Here is a 22,469-nt window from a genome sequence, read left to right on the forward strand (position 1 = left end):
TCAATCATGTCTGACCCCATAGTACTGACACGGCCATTATCTGAATACAGACTGGTAAAATGTCAGTTCTTGTATTACTACATGTTAATGCTGGATTTGACACTGTAATCACCGATTACTTCTAGACAAGTGGGAATATCAGATAGAACTATTAGGAATTACCTTCAAATGATTTAGGTCACATTTAGAAGACCAGAGTTACTTTGTCAGAAATCAGCAATGAATGACTGTAACATGCAGAATCCCTGGGGATCAGTATTAGGTTTACTTTAATTTAATCTGTATATGCTCACATTAGACCAAATTTTAGAACATGACAAATTTTCTTGTATCAGTTATACAGATGACATACAAATATATTCTTGGCTCTCTCATCCGATGATTACAATAGATGCACTCTGTGTATGGTTGGAGAAAAATAATTGTATGTGACAAAAAATTTTCAGTTAAATTATACAAATCATAGGTTATGGTATCTGGTTGCAAAGAGGAACACCCCAAAATTAGTGTACGTCTTGAATCTAGGAATCTAAAAGGTATTAATGTTGTCAGAAATCTGTGTTGTAGTGTTTCTGTGTGGTTCTCACATTCTCTAACCATGTCAAAACAATCACCAACATAGCCTTCAGTCAACTGAAAAACAAGTTAGAAAGATTTAATGTCCAAAAAGACCTAGAGAAATTTTATGTCTCGCTGTCTTTTAACTGGAATTCAAGTTAATTCAACATCTACAGTTTATTCAGAAGGCCCCCACAAGAGTTTCCAGGACAAAGAGCACATTACTCCACTTCAAAAGCGTCTATACTGGCTTGCAGTCTTTTAAATATCTAAAATATATATTTATATATATATTTACGGATCAGAATTCAAATTAAACACCATGAAACAGCGTGACGTGCAATCATCTTCCAGAAGAACTTAATGTTATCAAATGTAATTATTTTGATCTAGTTTAAAAACACTTTATTGTCTAGATACTACAACTGAAATATCGCACTTTATTTAATGGCATGCCCCACAGACCACACGTTTTATAGAAAAAAGGTGCATATCTCGTTATTACTATAGTACCGTGTCATGCAAATATCAGGAGCCATGTGTTACTGCATTCAGCAGGCTATAACAAATATTATGTATAGCCGACAGGTGGTAGCATAGTCTGTAAATCAAATTTTGTCAATTTTGCTTGCCGAGCCCACATAGAACCGATGATCCGTATTGAAACACCGTCATGTGTCAGTTTTAAGCGCCAGTGCTGGTGCATTTACCTGCATAGCCAGCAACCGAAGCGGGCAGGGAATAATTAAGATTGCGTGTTAGAAAATATTACTGTTCTTGTCTAATTTTCTCTCCTACTATAGGCAATAACATCTTAGGTGAAATTTCGTCAGGCACATTCGTAATTTACTATAAGGTCAAAACGTTGACTGAGTTAGGAATTGTTTTTTTTGACAAAGTCAGTGAACTAACTGGCTAGCTAGTTGTCACTTCGTTTGACGAGTGGTTTTCTTCTGTGGCTAGCTAGCTAGCATAGTATTAATGTTATTCAGTTCGCAAGCTCGATGTGTTCGTATTATCGGTCATGTATCTATGTTTGGCTATAACTATTATCCTTTCTGTCATGTTTGATTAACCTAAAATCTGGCCAATAAACATTGTTGCCAGATGTGAATGTCAAGATTGACTAGTTAGCTAGATAGCTAGCTAGCTAGCAAACGGGTAACGTTAGCTAGATTATTTTTTCTAGCCTGTCTCGCGGTAAACTCAGATGATACGAAAACGGCAAATGCGAACATATTTGGACTCCGGAAGATCAGCGATATGGATTAAGTGGATCGTTCAGTTGGGATTTTCAAGTTAAAGTGAGTTGGCCAGCAAGCAAATTGGCTAGCCTTGCTAGCTGGCTAGCTATCTTAGCGACAGCAAGCAACCGAGTAAGTTTGCAGTTCTCTTAAAGTTGGATGTCGCCTTTTTACGTTTCAACACTTTATTGTTGTTTCCAAAGTTAATAATTTTGCTAGATGGCGTAACTATGAACCAACAAGGCATGTCAAATGTAATACCACATATTTGAATGTAGATTGCTAACGTTAATTATATAGCCAGCTAACCTAGCTAGCATTGATATTAAAGATTACAGCTATCAGCTGAGCAGTAAACATTCATGGCAAAATATAAATTTGCGGTGAGATGCATGGATAACATTTGTCATGATGTTAAATTGCTGTCTAATTATTTCAGCTAGCTTGTTTTACATATTGCCGTCTGTTTAAATAGACAGCTACCGAGTAAAATCATGCAAATAACAACTTTGACTAAACTTGCTTGCTAGCTGTAAATATCTTGTAAGTTAGTTGTCCATGTGAACTTCACATGACACTGGCCTTCAGTTCTGTCAGTTTCTGCATTCGGAGACTATTCGATAATTCAGTTTAGCATGTGTTTAATTTTGCACTCTTTTATCCATATCATGAAGGTAACGTTAGTAGTGATACCTCGTTTATATAGCTAACAAAAAAATATATGCACAAAGAATTATAGGTCAGTTGTTTAGAAAATATCTCCAACCGGAAGTGAGGCGTGTCCCTCATGTGGCCTGAATGGTCAGCTTTGAGATGTATTAGCGCCTGTAATTTGTCATTGATATCCCGAGTTTTGTTTTAGATTTTGTATCAAAATGATCCTATAACTGACAGCTTGTTTTGTCAGTTTGTCTTTATTCTTACTGAGATAATCAACTAAAACTAGGCCTGTTTGTGTGCTTCTGCAGTAAATATTCCAGCACACTTCCCCGTCTTAAGTTTCGTGTCGTCGTCTGCCTTTCATAAATGTATTAAATACATATATATTTTATATATATGGCAGAGTGAGAGAGAGTTGTGTGTGTGTATAACGGAACGAAGAGTCGCAAATCAGAATATTCTTCATTGATTTCCTGCATGGTAAAGTTGTAGCGGTGCCTTTTTATTTGTCTGACTTTTGGATGTTTATTATTTTATTTTTATTCTACAATAGCAAGGAAAAACTCCCTAGTTAAAAGGAAGAAAGGGTACTGACTTAAAAGGGAAGCCTTTTTTGGGTCGACACTAGATAGTAGAATTCCTAAACAAATCACTCACCGAGACGTTTTCATGTAGACAGTAAATTAGGGAGTAGTTTGTGTCCATTTGGGATCGGTCTGCCAATTTGCACATACATATTCACAACAATGACAGATGTAAAGGGGTTATATGAGTTTGCGTCAGGTCAGGAGGCTCAGGAAGGAGGAATCATGCAGCTCTGGGACAGTGACAGGAGCATGTTTTAATGCTTGCATCACTCAGGTTGTATTATGAATGGACGAATAAAAAAGAAGTAAAGAAGAATTTAAGGCACAATTTTAAATGTACATGGCACAATTTAAAATTAAAATAGTGTGCTTCTGAAGTCAGTGCTTGATGTTTAGCTTTTCAGTATTTTTTGCAAGTATTTACAGTTTGAAGTTTAAAATAATTTTGTTGATTTAGCCCATCATATTGCAGATTTGAGGATAGTATAATTCTGCTGCATCAAATAAAGAACATTGCAACTTTCAATATTGTAATATTCTCGTATGATATTGGTATAATTATGAACACTACAAGCCTCTTTGTGTGAGAGATATGGGTTTGTTTGTTTTCGTCATTTGTCACTGAGTTTGCTGTTGCAAGAAAGGCCTCATTGACAAAGTGAGTTGGTCATTAATGCTTGCTAATTTGAGCTGATAGCCTGCCTGGGTGGACAGCTTTCATTTAGAACCTTCTATAATAACTTCTATTTGCTAGAGGTTTTGCGTTTGCTTAAGTACAGTTGAAGTTTAGAGTGTTTTGGTTTACTTTGACCCAGTTATCATGTAATATACCTGGACTGAACATTTGGCAGAGCTAATCTCTAATGGAATAATTTATTTATCCACCACCCCCCTTGTTGCTTTGATGTTTCTTATTCACTTCATGTTTTGTGCACTGTAGTGGCACATCCTCAAGGCCTTTTGTTCATTCTCTTGCTTTCATACTTTTCTAAATGGCATATTTTGTTTCATATTATAAACATATACCCATCAGCAGTCTTTAGTATTTCTTACATAGAGGATTGTTTCATCTTCACCCCGACAGACCATATGAATGTTTTTGTTGGTGGAGAGCATTGATCTCCAGGTTCTCGGGTGGTGTCAGGAGTTCGTGACTAAGGCTTGGAGGTGTGTTCTCACTGATGAGGGATGTGTGGTCACAAAAAAGTTCTAAAAGTACAGGAGTGCTGGCTTTTATGAACCATCTCAGAAGCCACCCGTATGTGTAGCTGCATGTTATTGCTGGACCACCTACTGAGCCATCCTAGAAGAGGCATTTTTACTCATTGACTGACTGACTGATGAAGTTCCATTGTTGAAGTTTGCATGTGTGAGGTGTCCTCCACAGTTCAGTCCAGCCATCTTTGGCTACCCAGAGCAATCGGTGATGGACTCTTTCATTGTTCACAAGTGAGCCCACCTCTGTCACTGTATGATTTAGTTGGAGAGACAGGAGGTAGGTTGAGCTAAAGTTGTTTTGTGTGGTTGTGTATCTTTGCTTTTCACTGAAGTTCAGTGAAGGCCTTTGAGAATGTGGCATGAATAAACTTATAGCAACATGGCTGGTGGCCATATTTATCTCAACTGTTATGCCATTCCCTTGCATAAATGCGTGTTCTGTGATTAGATTGCTAGGTAGCTTTCTAATCACATTTCAGTCTAGCTGTGAGTGTGACAAAGGACATTGGTAATATACATGGACTGAATGCATTTGTTTACAAGCCATCAAACATTTTTGATCATTGACTTTGATCTTTGTTGAAAGGCTAGGTTAGCTACTGAAGATGGTAATATGGTAACATCTTGTTGATGGTAACATCTTGTTGCTTGGGAAGAGTGATCATTGCTACCCTTTTAGTTATACAAGTGGAATAGATTTGTGATTGATTATTTTCACTATTGTTAGCTAGTGGCTTTGTTGTAAATAGTTAGATTAACATTCAGAGTTGCTGGCTTGTAATGTGAGATGTCTGTGATGACATTATTGGGGATGAGAATGCTGTAGGCTAGTTTTTAATCTAGCATGTTCTGTTTTGCCCAGTGTGATTTATGATGCTCAGGAGTTATAATCACAAACTGCTATTAGCAAACCAACAGGCTTGCTAATTACAAGTCAATAGCCATGCAATAAGAAATGTCAGTTACTGTTATTATATATATTAGTTACACTGGTAATATTTCAACATCAATGATTTCTCTAACACTGCAGTCAAGTGCTTGGGGGGGAGGGGGGGATTTATAAGCATCTAATTTTCTTAAGGTTAGTGTTGTTAGGCCCCATTCCTGAATGTGCATAATGCATATCATTAAACACTCAGGCTTATAGTTATCTGTGGCTGTAACGAACAACTGCAAAGATTACAAAGAGTACTAGAGTACTAACATTTTGACGCTCAGTGCAGCAATTGATCTTCCAAGATAGCAGGCCTCAAGAAACCCAGACATTGTTCTCAGCAGTAAGAACAGAACAAATTCTCCGCTTCCCTTAAAATTTGCAAGCATTTCAGATGTACTGTTGACAGTTGAGTGTAAGTGGTCTGGTAAAGGTAGCCTTGTCTAGTTGTTTTGTTTGAAAAGGTAAAAGTACTGCTGAATGATGCAAGTTAGTACAGGGGGTCACCTCTGTAGTGGGTGAATTAACAAAGTATCTGCAAATTGGTATGCTGTATATGTTCCTGTTTATATAATATATGCAGTCACTTTTTGTCCTACAAAACAGCACTCATGCTTTCAGATACGCTTGCAGATCTCTTGTTTGAGAAGTTTGCATGTGCAAGCAAGATGGTACATGTGAGTTTTTCCAACTGATGGGAATGTTGGGGAGCATCATTAACAATTTCATTGGTCAAAGTCTTTAACCCTGTCTGATTGGCTGGCATTTGGCAGTGTTGTAGCGATGAAAATCCAAGAGCACGTTTCACGAGCGAGGAGGTCCCGCAGACTCCACAAACGAAAGAGCAGCAAGTTTGTGCATGAACAGCATGTACGAGAGGGTACATGCTGTTTTGTAGAAGAACAAGACAAATGCACATGAGAGAAGGGAAAATCTGAGAGAGCACATATGTATATGGTACCAAGGAAAGGAATCCATGAGAGCTTTTTGAATCATTCTCACGCATTTAAAAGTTGCTATTGACTCTTGGCAGTTAAATAGCAAAATATTTGTTCTTTTTGAAGTCTGGCTCTCAGGTTTAGTGATTAGGTACAGTCCCACTATCAACATGCCAGTGTGCCATTTTCCAGTGTTTAAAAATCAAGTTTGTAATAGTGCTTAAAATTATCATGCTTTTCAATTTAACATTGGCCACATTTGAAAACTAAAATCCCTTACTTCCCATTAAAATGAAACTGTAGAGGAAAGACCCCAAGGTAAAAATTCAAAACTTTGTGTCCTCGTCCAACATGAGGAGAATTAATAACATTGCGCAAATCCAAATTTTCATAGTAGCCGTCATTATTTGTGTGAAGCGCAACAAGAAAAGGGAACTCTGAAGAAAAAGGAAGGAAGTGTGTTCAGAGGGATTTTTTTCTGTTGTTGTTTCGGTTTGTTCTGTGTTTTTGTGCTAAATAGCCATTGAATTTCAACCTGGTTAACCATTTGACTATGTGATCTAAATACTTGTGGTTGAAATCTTGTCAGGGTACAATCCAAGCACAAGACGCATGAAATGATGAAGTGCTACAGATGCACCATCATTCACTTTCCTTACACTTTGATTTTATATCCCTGGTTCTACTGTGTCTCACCTGAAGTGTTTTCAGCGATTGGTTTTATGTTTTTGACGCTTTTACTTTTGTATTCTCATATGGGTAATCCCTGTTCGGATATAATTCTGATACTTAAGATGCATGAAATGACCAGTTGTAAATGGGTTCAAGGTCTTAGCAGCTATATCCATACAGAGCTTCACAAAAACTGTGGGCTTTGGAATGTGTTTCTTCCAAAGTATGTCATTATATTCATAATCTATCAGTATTGTAGATCTGTTTTTTCTTCTTTTTTTTTTCCTTCAGTAACCTTCTAGCCAGATATCTGTGTTGCTCTTTTAATAATTTATGCCCTGTGACCTGCAAGCAAAACTGAAACCTAAAATAATAGGTCACGCCAAAGTGTGATGGAAATAAAATGCATCAGTGGGATGCTGTTTGACACCTTCCTGTTTCCAGGCTTACAAAAGTGCACATTTGCTGCGAATGAACTCCTAGACCCTCTGCCCCCTGTGCTGTCCCCAGGTGAATGTTGCTCCTTCACCCAAGGCTACGTGCGTGACTCTGATGGACATGGATTTGGCCACATGCCCCTCACCACAACAGAACGGTGACGTCCACCGGCAGGAGCAAGTCCTGAAGCCGCCTGCCTCCGCTCTGAAGGTTCACCTCTACCACAGCATCCAGAGCAAGGAGGACAGCTCCTCCCTGTATTACCCACCGGGGGAGTATGTCACTGAGCAGCTGGCCATCGAAGCAGCCATGCAGTGTGGTGAGTCATCACCGGTTTCCAAAGCAAAGGGAAATGGGGAGTAAAGCAGCGACAACTAAGGTAAAGGGTTCAGTTGATCAGGCTGATCAGTTGATCAGGCTGATTTCTTATTATGCTGAGAATGTTAACCATTAGTTGTCAGCCAAGAGCTGATATCAGTGTTTAAGAGCTTTGTTGATTATAACCTTCACCTGAGAGAAACAAAATGAATGGAGGTATGTCGGTAATCATAGAACATTTCTCCTGAGTAACGTGAATTCTGGAGATCCTCCCATTATGATTGATTACAGGAGTCCTTATAATTTGGGAACAATGCAGTTCATAAAACATTTGTGTCATAAAAAAATTGGACCAAAAGAGTGCATTGCCCTACAGCTCTTTTTTTTTTTTTTTTTTTGTCCCTGCCACGGATTGATGGGACTGTTAACTATTTAAAAACGTAAGTAGTTCCAAGCAGCAAGGTAGGAGGGAAGCAACTAGTCGAACATCTGGCTCTAGACTTAAAACAGTGCCACTGAGAGAGCTTTTGAATGATTTAACGATCGGACAAACCTGTCAGTCTACCTCTATTTACCGATCACCAGCATAAACATTTAGCTCACGAACTGGGAATTCATCGAGTGGGTAAGACACTGATGACTGGTGTTTGGGTTCATTTAAGGATTTGATGTTTTCAGAGTTTTTTCCTTTTTTGGGGAGAGGTCTCTTAGCAGTGCCACACAGGCTGTACTGCCATACGAACATATGCTTTGAGATCAAAACGGGCATATCACTAATACTAAATGTAAATATATCACTAAAATAAATAAATAAATATATATATATAACTTTTATTCTTACATTTCTTGCACTTACAAAAACAATGTTTTAAAGAGACTACGGACCGGGGGGGGGGGACCAAACTGTCAACTCGGTGCTTGGGTTTTGCAGAGTTAAAGTTGGAACACGCAGTGAATAACAATGTTCGCCTTCTCTGGCTTGAGTGATCACCAGGTCTGTGTGGTAATGAAAGTGAAGTGTCTCTGTTCTTTACTCTGTTTTCACCCTGTTTTCTTCTCCTGATCAGGGGTGACACCAGCCTACTTCAGCCTCTTCTGCCTTTATCGAGAAAGTGACCGGGTGTGGCTGGCGCCCAGTCATGTCCTCAGTTTGGATGAGGCGGCCAAAGAGAGCCTGATTTTCAGAATTAGGTATTCAAAGCACTGTGAAGCGAGTGCTGTCATTTTTAGCCTATACAAAGTCTTCACACTGTACTTACCCAAAAACATGGTTAATTTGTTTATAAAACATAACGCCCAACATGATATTGGGTATAATGTTATGGAAATAAATCAAGCACTTAAATTTTTTTATTTTGTGTCTTCTCGTGTGGCTATTCCTTTTTTTTTTATCATTTGGTGAGGGTAATTAGCATTTTTTAATGTTGTTTCAGTAGCCAATATTTGTGGAAAATGTATCTTTGCTATGGTGCTGGTAGTGCCCTTGTAAACTGCTTTAGATGAAACATTCACATCTGGTTTACATTCACAATCTCACAACTCGCTTCACTGTAGTGTAAAATGCACACGTGGTGATGGTCATGTCTTATGCGCCTGCTCTATTGCGCCCTGCCCACAGGTACTATTTTCCTGGGTGGTATAGCTGTGGAGCCTCGCGGTCATACAGATGTGGCGTTACTAAGGGATCTGAGAGCCCCGTCCTTGACGACCACGTCATGGCTTATCTTTTTGCCCAGGTGAGACTGGTCACACAGAACATACAACCACCTTGTCCAGCCTGTTCTGAAATTTGAATGGCAACTGTGCACCATTCTTGAATGGGCAGTGCCGCAGATGTATTCTCCAGCTGTCAGCTAAGGCCAGGACCAAAAGACCCCATCCGTAGCAGATTTTATTTGGAATCGTCAGTCACTCTGAAAAGTTCAACACCATGGTGGCGTGCACCACAGCCAGGGTTAAGGGTCGAGCCTCGGGCCTGTCAGGTGCCAGGATTACGTTGGCAGGAATGGCAGAGGAGCAGCAGGCCTCCAGGGTAAAAGTCCTCAGCACCAAACTGTGAATATTTGCATGGCAGAGAAAGAAGCCGGGTGCTCTCCCCCCTGCTATGTTCAGGAGAACTGCAAGTTGAATGCAAGTTGCACAAGACTGGCCTCTGCTCTCCTGCATGAGTGGTGCTATGATGTAATGGGTGCAAGACGTCTTATCTAAATTGTGAGACAAAAATTAATGAAATAAATGTTTTTCTTTTCTCCAGGAGTACCTGGTTGTGGATAGTGCTTATTAATGAGAGCACATCTTACAGTATGCAGCGTACAAGACATTACAACCTAGCCAAGTATAATGACTGTACATTTTGTGGGTTTGAACTTGTTTCAGTATTGATAGATTTATGTAAAGTGTTTTCTGTAGATGAGTATTGGGCATATTGCTTTTGAACAAATGAGAGCTTTGTTTACATTGTAGAGTTGGTAAAAATTTAATTTGAACTGAGCAGACATGCATGTTGGCCCTTATTTACAAAACAAAGGGTAAATAAAGAAATCCCATACTGGCTGACTCTAATGAGAGGGTTGCCATTTGCCTGCAGCCTCTGTTTTGTCGTCTGCCAATATTTTGGTGTGGTGTTTACCATAAGTAAGGTACGCAGTGTTAACCATTACGTGACCAGGTTTGTTAGGTGTTTGCATGTGTTGAAATGGTGCCAATCCTTAAAAAATGAATTGGAAATCTCACTAATCTTGATTATAGTGTAGGATATCTATGACCGCACACAGGGTCCTGGTGTCCTGTAATGGGATAGTACAGTGAGTTCTGGACTGCTGTCAAAGAGTGTAGCCTGTTTGTGTTCATATTTGAAATCCAGCGTGATGATTTATGCTTTATTCCATATGCTCAGCATTTATGACAGACTAATTACTCCTGATTTTTTTTCGTTTGATTTTTTTACACCTCATCATTGCAAATAGTTTTCTAGCTTCTTGTCATGTGAGAAAGCTGCTTCTGTCATTTGTGATGCAATTTGCTGAAATTGGGTGTGTGATATATTTCTTAATTATGGGCCCTCTGTGATTGCCCATGACTGCTAATATTATTTAATGAGATTCTGATAAGCTGGTAACTTTAGAAAGGGGAATCATACGAAATGATGGTGGATCACGAAATGCCTCCTTAGGCGTTTAGGAGGTCTGAAGTGGGACTGTAGCCTCAAGAGTTTGCCTATGGAAAGGTGTTTGCCTATGGAAACTGCGCCAGGATCTGAACTCCATTTGAACTGCCCATATTAAGCGTATTCGTGTCTTGGGCCGGAGCCAATCAGTCACCATGCTCCACGGAGCCAAGCTCTGAGGTCTCCCTGCTGGAATCCGCTGCATATCTTCTCCGCACCTGAGTGATTCAGGAAGCCGTCGAGTCAAGTAACTTTACACGGCAGCACAAGCCCTGCAAGCTTAGTCGAAAGATTGTCACCTTTGTAAAGCTTGATTTCGTTATTTTCTCCCAAAGATTCCTTCCAGATTACGCCAGGAAGCAGGCTCTAACTAAGCAAGTCCCATTGATTTAGCAGGAAAAGTGTGACCAGATGTGTATGACCTATGTTCTGTTTTCTGCAAATCAGCCTTTAAATGCCTCTGCATAGCACACTAGTGTCAGAATGCTGGCTTTGTCCACTGATTTATATATAACCAGCATTTGGGAGCTTGCCAGGCTGGAATTGAAACCCAGAACTCTGGTGAGCAAGGTTAGCGTGCCTGTGGGGTCATTTTACGCAATCCAGCGCGTAACTCGCCACATTATTGCACTGCCTGCCAGGCATAGTTAACCTTGTTGAGTCATTCAGCCCACTACACAGACTCTTGAGGCTTCCCCCCCCAAACATTGGCTGGCAGTTTGGTGACTATTTCTTAACAAGCCTTTGTTCTTCCTCATGTCAACTTCCCCTGCAGTGGCGGAGCGACTTTGTGAATGGCTGGGTGAAACTGTCCAACAGTCACGAAACCCAAGAAGAGTGCCTCGGCATGGCTGTCCTGGACATGATGAGAATCGCCAAGGAGAATCAGCGTTCGCCACTCGATATTTACAATGCCATAAGGTACGAATCATTAAGAGCCTGTTGACTCCATCGGCGTTTGGTGGGTGCAAGCGTCTCGCAGCACTCACTTAAACATCCCAATGGCACGTTCCCTCCTCTGTATGAGCCGTCTTCTTCCCCTACTGTACAATACGGTTGGGCCTGATGGCCATATCCTGTATGGCCGTTGCCAGAGTCCTTCCTTTGTGTGTCTCCACATCTTAATGGTTTCAGAATTATTAAATTGGTGGCTTTTTGTCATCTCCTTGACCACTGCATTCTTCCTCCCCGCAGTTATAAATCCTTCCTGCCTAAAGACATGCGCCTTCAGATCCAGGACTACCACTTTGTGACCCGGAAGAGGATCCGCTACCGCTTCCGGAAGGTGGTGCAGCAGTTCAGCCAGTGTCGAGCCACAGCACGCGACCTCAAGCTCAAGTACCTGATCAACCTCGAGTCGCTCGACCCAGGCTTCTACACAGAGTGCTTTCAGGTCAAGGAAGCCTCAGCAGGCCAGGTCACCATCATCGTGTCTGCTGACCAGGGCATCCAGTGGTGTCGCGAAAGGCAAAAAGAAGCCCAGCCAGAGGTGAGGCCCACCTTGGCTCGCCTGTAGTGGCCATATGCAGCCAGGAGCTCCTTTGGCAACCACAAACTTCACTGAAGCATGCTTCAATTACAAGCCAGTCACTTCCCACTAAATTGGAGGTTCTCAGACCTTGGGGAACCCTAGGCAGATCAGGTCTTCATTGGACTCCAGCTCTTCACACTCATGGAATAGGTAATCACGGGCTATATAACTCATGTGGGAAGGCTGGCAGTTCCCAAGAACTGCACTGAGAACCTCTCACCTATAAGAAAGTGACTGGCTTGTGATCAAAACACACTTCCCCTTCCCCAAATTGTGTATATAGCATTGTTGGGTGTCCAGGTGATAAGTTGCATGAAAAGGGGCTAAATTTGTCGCTGACCTAGCATAATGGGCTTTGTTTGCAATTACCACAGCAAAACAATGTTGCCTGCAGCTGTCATGGGTAAAGATGCCTGCCTACAGAGACTACAGCCACACAGACCCTGTCACAGATCAGAGTTTTTGGTTTCCTTGTCTCAGAGTTGCTGAGCTTAAATGTAAACAGATTCTGACCAATAGTAATAGTATCTGTGCTTCTTTTCTTTATTCACTGTATGACCTTTGGATTTAACATTGTTTAGTTGGGTAGTGAGTCAAGTCATTCCCTTAATGCCTTTAATAACATTTCTTAATGTCTATAGCCAAGCATTGTTCTTATGTAAGTTCATAAAAGTATTGACTGAGCAAACGGTCAAATAAAATGAATTAATTGTATGTATCAAATTTTTCTAGACAAGCTGAGGGGTTCAGTATATATCGGTGGGGCTACTCTGGTCCCAGAGGGCCAGAGTCAATGGCTGTTTGGTGATTTGTCTGCTCAAACACAGCTGATTCGACATATCGGTTAAAAATACCAGGTTCAGTAAATGTGTTAGAGCATGGAAATCACCAAACTGGCCTGGACTCTGGCCCTCCAGGACCAGAGCTGGGCACCCATCTACATCACATGCTGTCATAATCCATGACAGAACCAAGACAAGAGTATTTGCTGTTCCCTGCTGATGTCTCTGTGCTCTTGGCACAGGACCTGCAGACATATTGTGACTTCCCACACATCATTGATATCAGCATTAGACAAGCAAGCAAAGAGGGAGTCAACAAGAGCCGGGTCGTCTGCATCAACACCAAAGATGGCAAAACTCTGGTAGGCTTGTCCTAGAGACTGCACTCTGTCACCCAAAATCACCCAAAGGGGCCAACACTTCAGTAAAAGCTGTTGGGGATCTATTGGCATTAATCACTTGAGATCAGGCTAATGTCCAGTGGCCTTCATTCGTGGTTAGAGTTTTGGCTGGGGTGTTCATTTGGAGCAAAGGTTAAAAGCAGTATTGGCTGGAATTTGTGCAACGGAACCTAAAGTAGCTCTGGGTCTATTATAACAAGAGAATTGACAGTAAGCCCTATATCACTATTTTTGCTTTAAAGCTTATAAGTCATGCCATAATGCTGTGATGATGCTTCTTAACCTCACTGACCTTTCGTTAGGTGAGAGCTCTTGCTGAAGGCCAGTGTGTGGTGTGTTTTGTGACAGGAGCTGGAGTTCTCCTCCCAGACTGAGGCCCTGTCCTTCGTCTCCCTGATAGATGGCTACTACAGGTTGACCGCTGACGCCCACCACTACCTCTGCAAAGACGTGGTGCCACCTCGAGTCCTGGAGGCCATCGAGAACTTCTGCCACGGGCCAATATCGTAAGCCTTAAACCCCAGCCTTACAATTCATACAAAATGCCTCAGTTGTGGGTATTGCATATGCTAGCTAACTAAAGATTAAGTATCACTTAAGTAGATATAAATATCATGCTTATTACCTTGGTCCATAGGTTTTAAAAATAACAAATGCAACGCACAACTGACCATTCATTTTCTGTTTTGTACAGAATGGAGTTTGCCATCAGTAAATTACGCAGGGCTGGAAACCAGCGAGGTCTTTATGTGCTCCGTTGCAGCCCCAAAGACTACAACAAATACTTCCTGACGTTTGCTCTTGGGGTACGTTTGCCAGTCAATCTCAATGAACTTCACACTTCAGAACTGACTTTGTATACACTTTAATTGTAGTTTCCCAAAACAAAAATCAGTGTGGCATTTTAACATTCCAGAGTAGCAATAGGTATTCAGTCTCTCTCGCTCTCTCTCGCTCTCCACTGAAATGGAGCGTAATTACCTAATTACCTAATTAGTTTCTGTCCTTTTTATACCCCATGTAGATCAATCTCACGCTTGCCTGTTTAACACCCCTTTAATCTGAACCCTTTCTTTCAGACGTATGAGCAGGTGGAATACAAGCACTGCCTGATAAGTAGATCAGACACTGGCGATTATGTCCTCAGTGGGACTAAGAGGACCTTCCGAAACATGCGAGAGCTCCTTGCGTGCTACCAAAAAGAGACAGTCAGATCAGATGGCATAGCTTTTCAGTTCAGCAAGTGCTGTCCTCCCAAGGCCAAAGGTCAGTACTGCACCAAAACATCCCATGCCCCTTAGCCCCCATGTTAGTTAGCCCATAAGATTATCGGGCATCAGATTTTGCCTGAAGTTTGTCTCTGTTTTTTTTTCTTGTTGCAGAAAAGTCGAGTCTGCTGGTTTGTCGAAGCAATAAGGACTGCGAGGTTCCCCTTTCACCCTCCCTGCACAGACAGAACATTAGTCAGATGGTTTTCCATAAAATCAGGAAGGAAGACCTTGAGTTTGTGAGAATTCTATCTTTGCCTCATGCTGTCCTCATCTCCCCCTCCCTGTAATCATCTGTAAAAGTTGCAAATGTAAAACTAATTTTAGCGCTCAGTTCTAGCACAAAACTAATTCTTGTAGAAAGGTCTGACTGTGTTGTCTGTATGTTTTTTTTTCTTTTTTCCTTTTTTAGATAGATAGATTCTCAGCTTTTAACATAATTTGTAAAGAAGACTGATATGGATAATAAAATTAAGCTAAATTTTAATTGAATGATTTTACTGTCTACACAAGGTGTGATCATATCTGGTAACCTAAGCTTTCTGTCCCAGGGGGAGAACCAGGGCCAGGGTACTTTTACCAAGATTTTCAGGGGGGTTCGGAAAGAGCTGGGAGACTACGGAGAAATGCACAAGACAGATGTTATCATTAAAGTCCTGGACAATGCACACAGGAATTATTCAGAGGTGAGTACTGATGCCTACCTCTTGTTAGAGTGCTTTGTTTGAATGTTGCTTGTTTACTTGGTTTCCAGGAAGACACTAAATCAGAGGGATCTAAGGCAGGTGCACTGTGGGTTTTCTCAGGAGTGGTGTTTATCGTTCCTTCTCTCTTTCTTTTGTGGGTAGTCCTTCTTTGAGGCAGCCAGTATGATGAGCCAGCTCTCCCACAAGCACCTGACGCTCACCTACGGCATATGTGTGTGCAGTGACGAGAGTAAGTGTGCTTCCTGTTTTGTCATGGCCTGTCACATTGTGTTAAAGCCCATGCCCTCCACTCGACCTCGCCCTGCTCCCCCATCCCCCTGCTGCCACGGACTAGGGCCAAACCACCACCAACGCTTTACTGTGCGTAACGTGCCGTTGCAGACATCATGGTGCAGGAGTATGTGAAGTTCGGCTCCCTGGACACCTACTTGAAGAAGAACAAGAACTCGGTCAACATCTTGTGGAAGCTGGAAGTGGCCAAGCAACTGGCCTGGGCCATGCACTTCCTCGTAAGTGTTCTCTGCGGCACGGCATGTTCACCAGCCATTAAAAAAACCCAGGAGACAAAGCTGATGTTCACACGTCTCTCCCCCTCATTCCATCTGCAGGAGGAGAAGAACTTGGCCCATGGGAATGTGTGTGCAAAGAACGTCCTCCTCATCCGCGAGGAGGATCGCAAAACGGGCAACCCACCCTTCATCAAGCTTAGTGACCCAGGCATCAGCATCACAGTGCTGCCCAGAGAGAGTGAGTGAGCGCCGACCGATACTGACCTTGTCATGCCTTCACTCCGTCTAAGACCCAGGAGCTCGGCCGTATCAGAGGCCCAGATCTGTAACCACCTAGAGGGACGAGCAGGAAAGAAGCTCAGCATTCACGCATTTGCTGAGTGTGACAAATGTGGTTTTTCTGCATTTGTTCAAAGATTGAAGCATCATATAGAATGCTTGCTGTGCTGGCAGTCTTAGGCTCGTAGAGGGCACAATCAACCAGTGGGTTCTTCGTCCAATTTCTTGAGATCATATACAGTGAATGATTTAATTGAAACATGTAATAGTAATTTAATTGCGGTTTAGAAAAGTATGTGTATGAGAGTGCTTGGATTGTTTAAGATCGTCTTCACTTCCTGGAGGTGTGATCTCATCCCCAGCATTTCCCTTTTCAGTTTTGGTGGAGCGAATCCCGTGGGTGCCCCCTGAGTGCATCATGGACCCCAAGAATCTCAGCCCCGCTACAGACAAGTGGAGCTTTGGAACGACACTCTGGGAGATCTGCAGTGGAGGGGAGAAGCCTCTTGCCACCATGGATAGCTCAAAGGTGGGCTGGTTGTGAGTCTGAGTGTGAGCGTGTGTCCATTTCCCTCTCTCCCTCCCTCTTTTCAGTCCTCTCTCTCTCTCATGCTCGCTCGCTCGCTCTCTCTCTCTCTCTCTCTCTCTCTCGTGTGTGTGTGTGTGTGTGTGTGTGTGTGTGTGTGTGTGTGTGTGTGTGTGTGTGTGTGTGTGTGTGTGTGTGTGCGCCTTTCAGAGTTTTGGGGCAGGACCACAGAGACAGAAATAATTAGCAGGGCAAAGTCGAGTCTAACATTCTCACATGTCCCTCTTATATTAACGTCTGGATTCTGCGGCTTTATCTTTTCCTTTGAACACCTCTGTTCAGAAACACTTGTTCTATGAGGACCACCACCATCTACCCATGCCCAAATGGACTGAGCTAGCCAACCTGATCAACAGTTGCATGGACTATGAGCCAGCCTTCAGGTCATCCTTCAGAGCAGTGATCCGTGACCTCAACAGTCTCTGCTGCCCAGGTTTGTCACACCCACACACAAGGGCACACACACACTATGATATTTTGTCTCAGCTGTACTTGCCAGTAGTACACTCCATTCTTTGGATGGGGCGATGTTCAGTAAGAGCTGGTCCCCTGGCCTGATGAAACACGCACACCACCAGTGTTTCAGTTAATAACGGAAGACTACTGCTTTTCATTGCCATTCCATTTGACAGTCCAAAGCAATGTACACTTCAAACTGTGGAGGAGCTGTGTTCTCCTGTGTTGAACAGCTCGGTCTCCTGTCATAGCTGTTAAACTGTCACATTTGGACTTTTGGATGGCTACTGTGACATTGGGGTGTTGGCATTGTTCCCTCTGAAAGCAAACTATTATATATTATACTTATAAACATTTTATATATATATATTTATATATATATATATATATATATATATATATATATATATATATATATATATATATATATATATATATATATAAAATATCTTTTTATTTTTTTCAGTTTGGGGCTGTACACTGAATATCTGGATATTTCCACAGACTATGAGATGATGATGATGGAGAGTGACTTGGTGCCCAGTAGAGCTGGAGGCCTTGCGTTTGGCACGGGAGCCTTTGAGGACCAGGAGCCAGTGCAGTTTGAGGAGAGGCACCTGATCTTCTTACAGCAGCTAGGCAAGGTAGTGCAAGGTAGTATCACAATGGCTTCCTTTTACTCAGAGGAAGCCATTGTTATGCTTTGTTTATTGTTCATGATAACATTAGTCCACAATGTCATGCCAAGTACCATAGAAGGTTCCCATTGACAGTATTTCTTCTCTCTTCAATGGGGTTTATACAACAATTTGTTCTGACCTCACAGTCCAATTGTGTCCTAACCATACTGATATTTGTCACAACAGCACAGGTTTTTTCACACTGAATCTGTATCACCCCACTATCATGTTGCTAAGTAACAACAAGCTTTATGCATCCGATCCGTAGTTAGATTGTTTGTTTGTTTTTTTGTTTTTGTTTTTTTTATTATTATTTTGTTCTAAAAGCGATAGATCCCGCCGGGTCATGTGCTGCCTCCTTCGGCTCGTGCCTGTGACCGAATCACAGCCATGGTGTTATTTGCTACGGACTAAAGCCTGTAGCATTGCAGTGAGTTGCAATACCAGTGGTGGACCCTAATCCGCAGTGTCGTGTGCTGCAGGGGAACTTCGGCAGCGTGGAGATGTGCCGGTACGACCCGCTGCAGGACAACACGGGCGAGGTGGTGGCCGTCAAGAAGCTGCAGCACAGCACCACGGAGCACCTGCGCGACTTCGAGCGCGAGATTGAGATCCTCAAGTCACTCCAGCACGAAAACATCGTCAAGTACAAAGGCGTGTGCTACGGCGCAGGTAAAGGGACAGGGAGAGGAGCCTCAAACTTTGGAACTTCAGATTCGTCTCAGGTGGCTTCTGTTCTAATAGATAAACCATGATAATGCGCCCGTCGCAAAAACATAAGAGAGTAGTAGCTTCTTGACCTTTCTTTTTTCCCTCTCGTTCTCCCAAAGTGTATGCACTGACATCAGTAGGATAATGTCTGTTCTCATTTCTTTGCGTTTCACCCATATTCATAGCAGTGTGTTATTCTTTTAATAACATTGTTTTTCTTTAGCAGAAAGGATTTGTCATTGCTCTGTAAATATAACCAAAAAGGTCTCGTTTTCTTACAGGACGGCGAAACCTTCGGCTAGTGATGGAGTACCTGCCATACGGCAGCCTACGAGATTACCTCAGCAAGAACCGAGACAGGATCGACAACAAGAAACTTGTACATTACGCCTCTCAGATATGCAAGGCAAGATGTCCACTTGACCACTTGTTCACATGTCCTTAAAAATGCCTATTTCCTCTGTAAAAATGCCTATTTCCTTAAAAAGTCATCTTAATCATGTGTTTTTTGGGGGGTCCAATTTTCTTAATAGATTATTAGGCTGAAAGTCTGTCTTATTTAAAAAAACAAACAAAAAATTGTTGCTGATACAGGGAATGGAGTACCTTGCAAACAGACGGTACATTCATCGGGATCTAGCCACTCGAAACGTCTTGGTGGAGAGTGAATTTCGGGTGAAAATCGGAGACTTTGGCCTGACCAAGGTCTTGCCTCAGGACAAAGAGTACTACAAGGTCAAGGAGCCTGGTGAAAGCCCAATATTCTGGTAACACCCTTCACTGATTTGATCCATTTACCATCAGTTTAACCTTTAGAGCCGAAGTTGCCCTTTTGTAATTTCGGTTTTATTGACACGGTCGCGCACAGACGTCGGGCAGGTTCTTCCTTGTGTTGACGTGTGCTGTGTGGGGTTTTCAGGTATGCCCCAGAGTCCCTGACTGAGAGCAAGTTCTCGGTGGCGTCGGACGTGTGGAGTTTCGGGGTAGTCATGTACGAGCTCTTCACCCACAGCGACAAGCTCTGCAGTCCCCCTACGGTGTGTACCTTGTTTGCTCACGATCGTGTGTTGCTTGTCTCCAGTTTGCTTGCGGGTTTCTCTTTCCTTATCTCATTGCATATTCATAAGCTGAGCATACTGTGTGAGAACAACAAGGACCTCATCAAACAAAAAGCCATCTCGAGTGTCTCGCGTGGCTCCATGCTGTCCGTACGTGAAACAGCAGGTGTCATGCCGCTAGCTGGGCGTCAGGAATCAAAATCTCAATCCTGGCTCCGTTTTAGGTCTTCATGAGCATGATGGGAGGAGACAAGCAGGGCCAGACTATAGTCTATCATCTCATCGAGCTCCTAAAGCGAGGGAACCGCTTACCGCAGCCGGTGGGCTGCCCCTCTGAGGTAAAGCACACTGCAGAACAAACACGCTCTTCAGTTAATCACTCTGAGTAATGAGTGCTCCAGAGTCAACAGTGTGTCACTCCCTCAGGCAGCCAGGCATTGTCATCCACTTCTAAACCGTTTGTTTCGGTTTTGAAAAAAGTTCTAAGTAAATGCAGCTCTACTGGGTGCCTGATTTTGTTTTTTGGTTTTGTTTTAGATCTACGAGATAATGCAGGAATGCTGGGACAACGACCCCAGCTTTCGGCCAGCATTCAAGGAGCTCGCGCTGCGCGTGGACCTGTTCCGAGACAGTTCCGACTCAGACAGATACACCCAAGTGCCTCCGTTTTAAGAGAGGAACACTGTGCAGCGTTCTGGAGAGTGTCGCTCAGATGGCGGGTGCCAGGTTATGAGCCAGTGCCAGCATTATCGGCCCCTGGTGGTTTTCAGTGTGCCATCTAGGCATATATCATATATATATAAGAGGACTCAAAGCCTTGAACTTGTGCCAGAGTCTTAAGGTCACTTTTGTTAAAAAACGCTTTAATTTGCTTCTTGTCGTACTTGTTCTTTTGCTACTAGTGCTGGCATAATCCACCCCTCCAGAACCCCCGCCCCCAAACCCCCCCCCCCATCAAGAACGAAAAAACTGTGAATAGAAGAATGTGTGAGCACTGTATTCTTTTACTAAGTGTTTTCATGTAAATATATATAAAGATTTTCTAATTTTATAAAAATGAGAATATGACTGGCCTGCTGGTTATATTTGAGCTGTTTAAAAGCAGTGCAATGCAAATGAAGACTTTAAAGAGAGATATAATTGTTTATAGGTTTTCTTTTCCATCGTCATGCAGGTGGTGTCTAATTAAAATCATATAATAATGGTGAATGTCTCGGAAAAGTCATTTTGTAAATGTCACATTTGACTTTTTTGTCGTTGCTTTGGCAATAATTTGGAGCCATGTTTTTGAGAAAACTGACATGCTGGTGGTTTATAAAACTGCAGCAGCAAACTTTAAGAACACATTACTATTTGATGAGTAATTTGGTGCAAAGGATGATTTGTCTTTCAAAAATGGTTGCGGTTCACTTAAAATAGGGTGAGCCCTGGTTTTATCTGACGTGTTCATATTTACTGTTTAAATCTTTTTTTTTTTTTTTTTTTTTTGCCCTGCGAAAAAAGTGCAAAGTGCCGCTTAGTGTTAAAACTCTTTGGCCGTTAATTTCTGAGTCATAAATCATAGGGGCAACATTCTTTTTCGTATTGCTCATTGGCTTCTTCTGAATTCTTCTAAGCCCTGCTCATTCATTTCTGCAATGATTCGGGGGGGGGTGTTCAAAAGCTACTTTTGCAAACTAGTCCTAGCCTTTTTGTCTGCATTAAATTAGTGTTAAACTATTCGCGAAAGTCCAAAACGCTCTCAATTATTTAGACATTTTTCCAATAATATGACTCTAATATGTCAGTAAATAATACAAGAGCAGAGCTTTATTTATTTCATCTGCTGGAAAGCTTCATCCTTTTTCATGAGATTTGAAAGTTGTGTACACCGCAAGAGTCCGAGGTAGCTGACCAAGTTCGGCAACTTTTTGTTAATAGGCAAGATATCATTTTCTCAGCAACCGCTAGTCTGATTAAGATGACTTTTTGTATCCTGCTTCTACGGGTAAACTGGTTGAAGGATTCCTAATGATGACCACCATTAGCCAGTCAGCTTTCAGTGGACGTTTGTCCTGCTTTACATTGACCAATCCAAGTTTAAACTTGAATAATCTGTACTGGGAAGCGTTTTTGACAATCTTATTAAATGTAACATTTGGCCAGTGGTAAGCACTCGCTGATGTCATTGCGAAAAACAAGCATTTCCTTTACATGGTTTATCCTCTACACCTTTTCGAATTATGGATTCCAGGAAGACGGACGAATTTGCAAATAGGTCAATTTACGTAAATCTTAAGCCGTTTTCCGCCCTATACAACACACAGTTCAGTGTTAGGATTTTCACCAAATTGTTTCAGGTATTAAATAATCTGCATGGTCTAAAACCATTTTTAAATGGACTTTTTAACACATCATGTCTACAAAAACTCAGTACTGTTTGTAGGTGCAATTAAACTTCCAAAAGTGTAGTCTGATCGTGACAAAATTTGACATATATTTATTTACATCGCATTCTGAACGCATTTGTCGTATTTCCCTGGAATCCTTAGAGGGTCACTAAACTGGTGATATTTTTTTTAATTCTCTTTTTGTACTTTTAATACAGGAACACAAAATAAACAGCTCCTTGGGCTGGACATCTCGGCCAAAACATTTTTTGTGGGTGTGTAGCATTTTGAAAATTTCCATAGCGTCAGCCAAAATCAGAAATGCTTTGTCCATTCCTCACTGAACTTAAAGGAGCAATAAATCATTTTCCAATTACGCTTATTGACATTATAAAACAT

At 41.9% G+C, this 22,469-nt stretch overlaps 1 protein-coding gene across 2 annotated transcripts; it reads left to right on the top strand.

The window, feature by feature from the left end:
* The first annotated feature begins 1,206 nt into the window (after window positions 1-1,206).
* jak2b (Janus kinase 2b) lies at window positions 1,207-20,905 on the top strand. 2 transcript variants are annotated; one of them, XM_027002876.3, is made up of 24 exons: window positions 1,207-1,934; window positions 7,322-7,568; window positions 8,635-8,758; window positions 9,186-9,303; window positions 11,509-11,654; window positions 11,928-12,222; window positions 13,289-13,408; window positions 13,796-13,953; window positions 14,142-14,253; window positions 14,527-14,713; window positions 14,830-14,954; window positions 15,267-15,401; window positions 15,564-15,651; window positions 15,804-15,931; window positions 16,031-16,169; window positions 16,588-16,739; window positions 17,079-17,229; window positions 17,757-17,896; window positions 18,415-18,604; window positions 18,925-19,049; window positions 19,238-19,410; window positions 19,563-19,680; window positions 19,926-20,039; window positions 20,239-20,905. In XM_027002876.3, the coding sequence occupies exons 2-24, from the start codon at window positions 7,364-7,366 to the stop codon at window positions 20,371-20,373; spliced, it is 3,378 nt and encodes a 1,125-aa protein (XP_026858677.2). In that variant the 5' UTR covers window positions 1,207-1,934; window positions 7,322-7,363; the 3' UTR covers window positions 20,374-20,905. The 2 variants fall into 2 exon arrangements, with proteins under 2 accessions (XP_026858677.2, XP_081570160.1); XM_081714034.1 differs by lacking the exon at window positions 1,207-1,934 and having other exon boundaries at window positions 7,431-7,628.
* Window positions 20,906-22,469: the final 1,564 nt, after the last annotated feature.

Source organism: Electrophorus electricus, chromosome 5 (assembly GCF_041902795.1).
Source record: "Electrophorus electricus isolate QZ-2024a chromosome 5, ASM4190279v1, whole genome shotgun sequence".
Classification (NCBI taxonomy): domain Eukaryota; kingdom Metazoa; phylum Chordata; class Actinopteri; order Gymnotiformes; family Gymnotidae; genus Electrophorus; species Electrophorus electricus.

Bases quoted from the DNA above. Each gene is read 5' to 3' on its own strand.
- jak2b (XM_027002876.3), top strand. From the start codon at position 7,364: ATGGACATGGATTTGGCCACATGCCCCTCACCACAACAGAACGGTGAC. The intron at 15,402-15,563 runs GTGAGTACTGAT...TTTTGTGGGTAG, and splicing joins CACACAGGAATTATTCAGAG to TCCTTCTTTGAGGCAGCCAG. The intron at 17,230-17,756 runs GTTTGTCACACC...ATATTTCCACAG, and splicing joins CAACAGTCTCTGCTGCCCAG to ACTATGAGATGATGATGATG.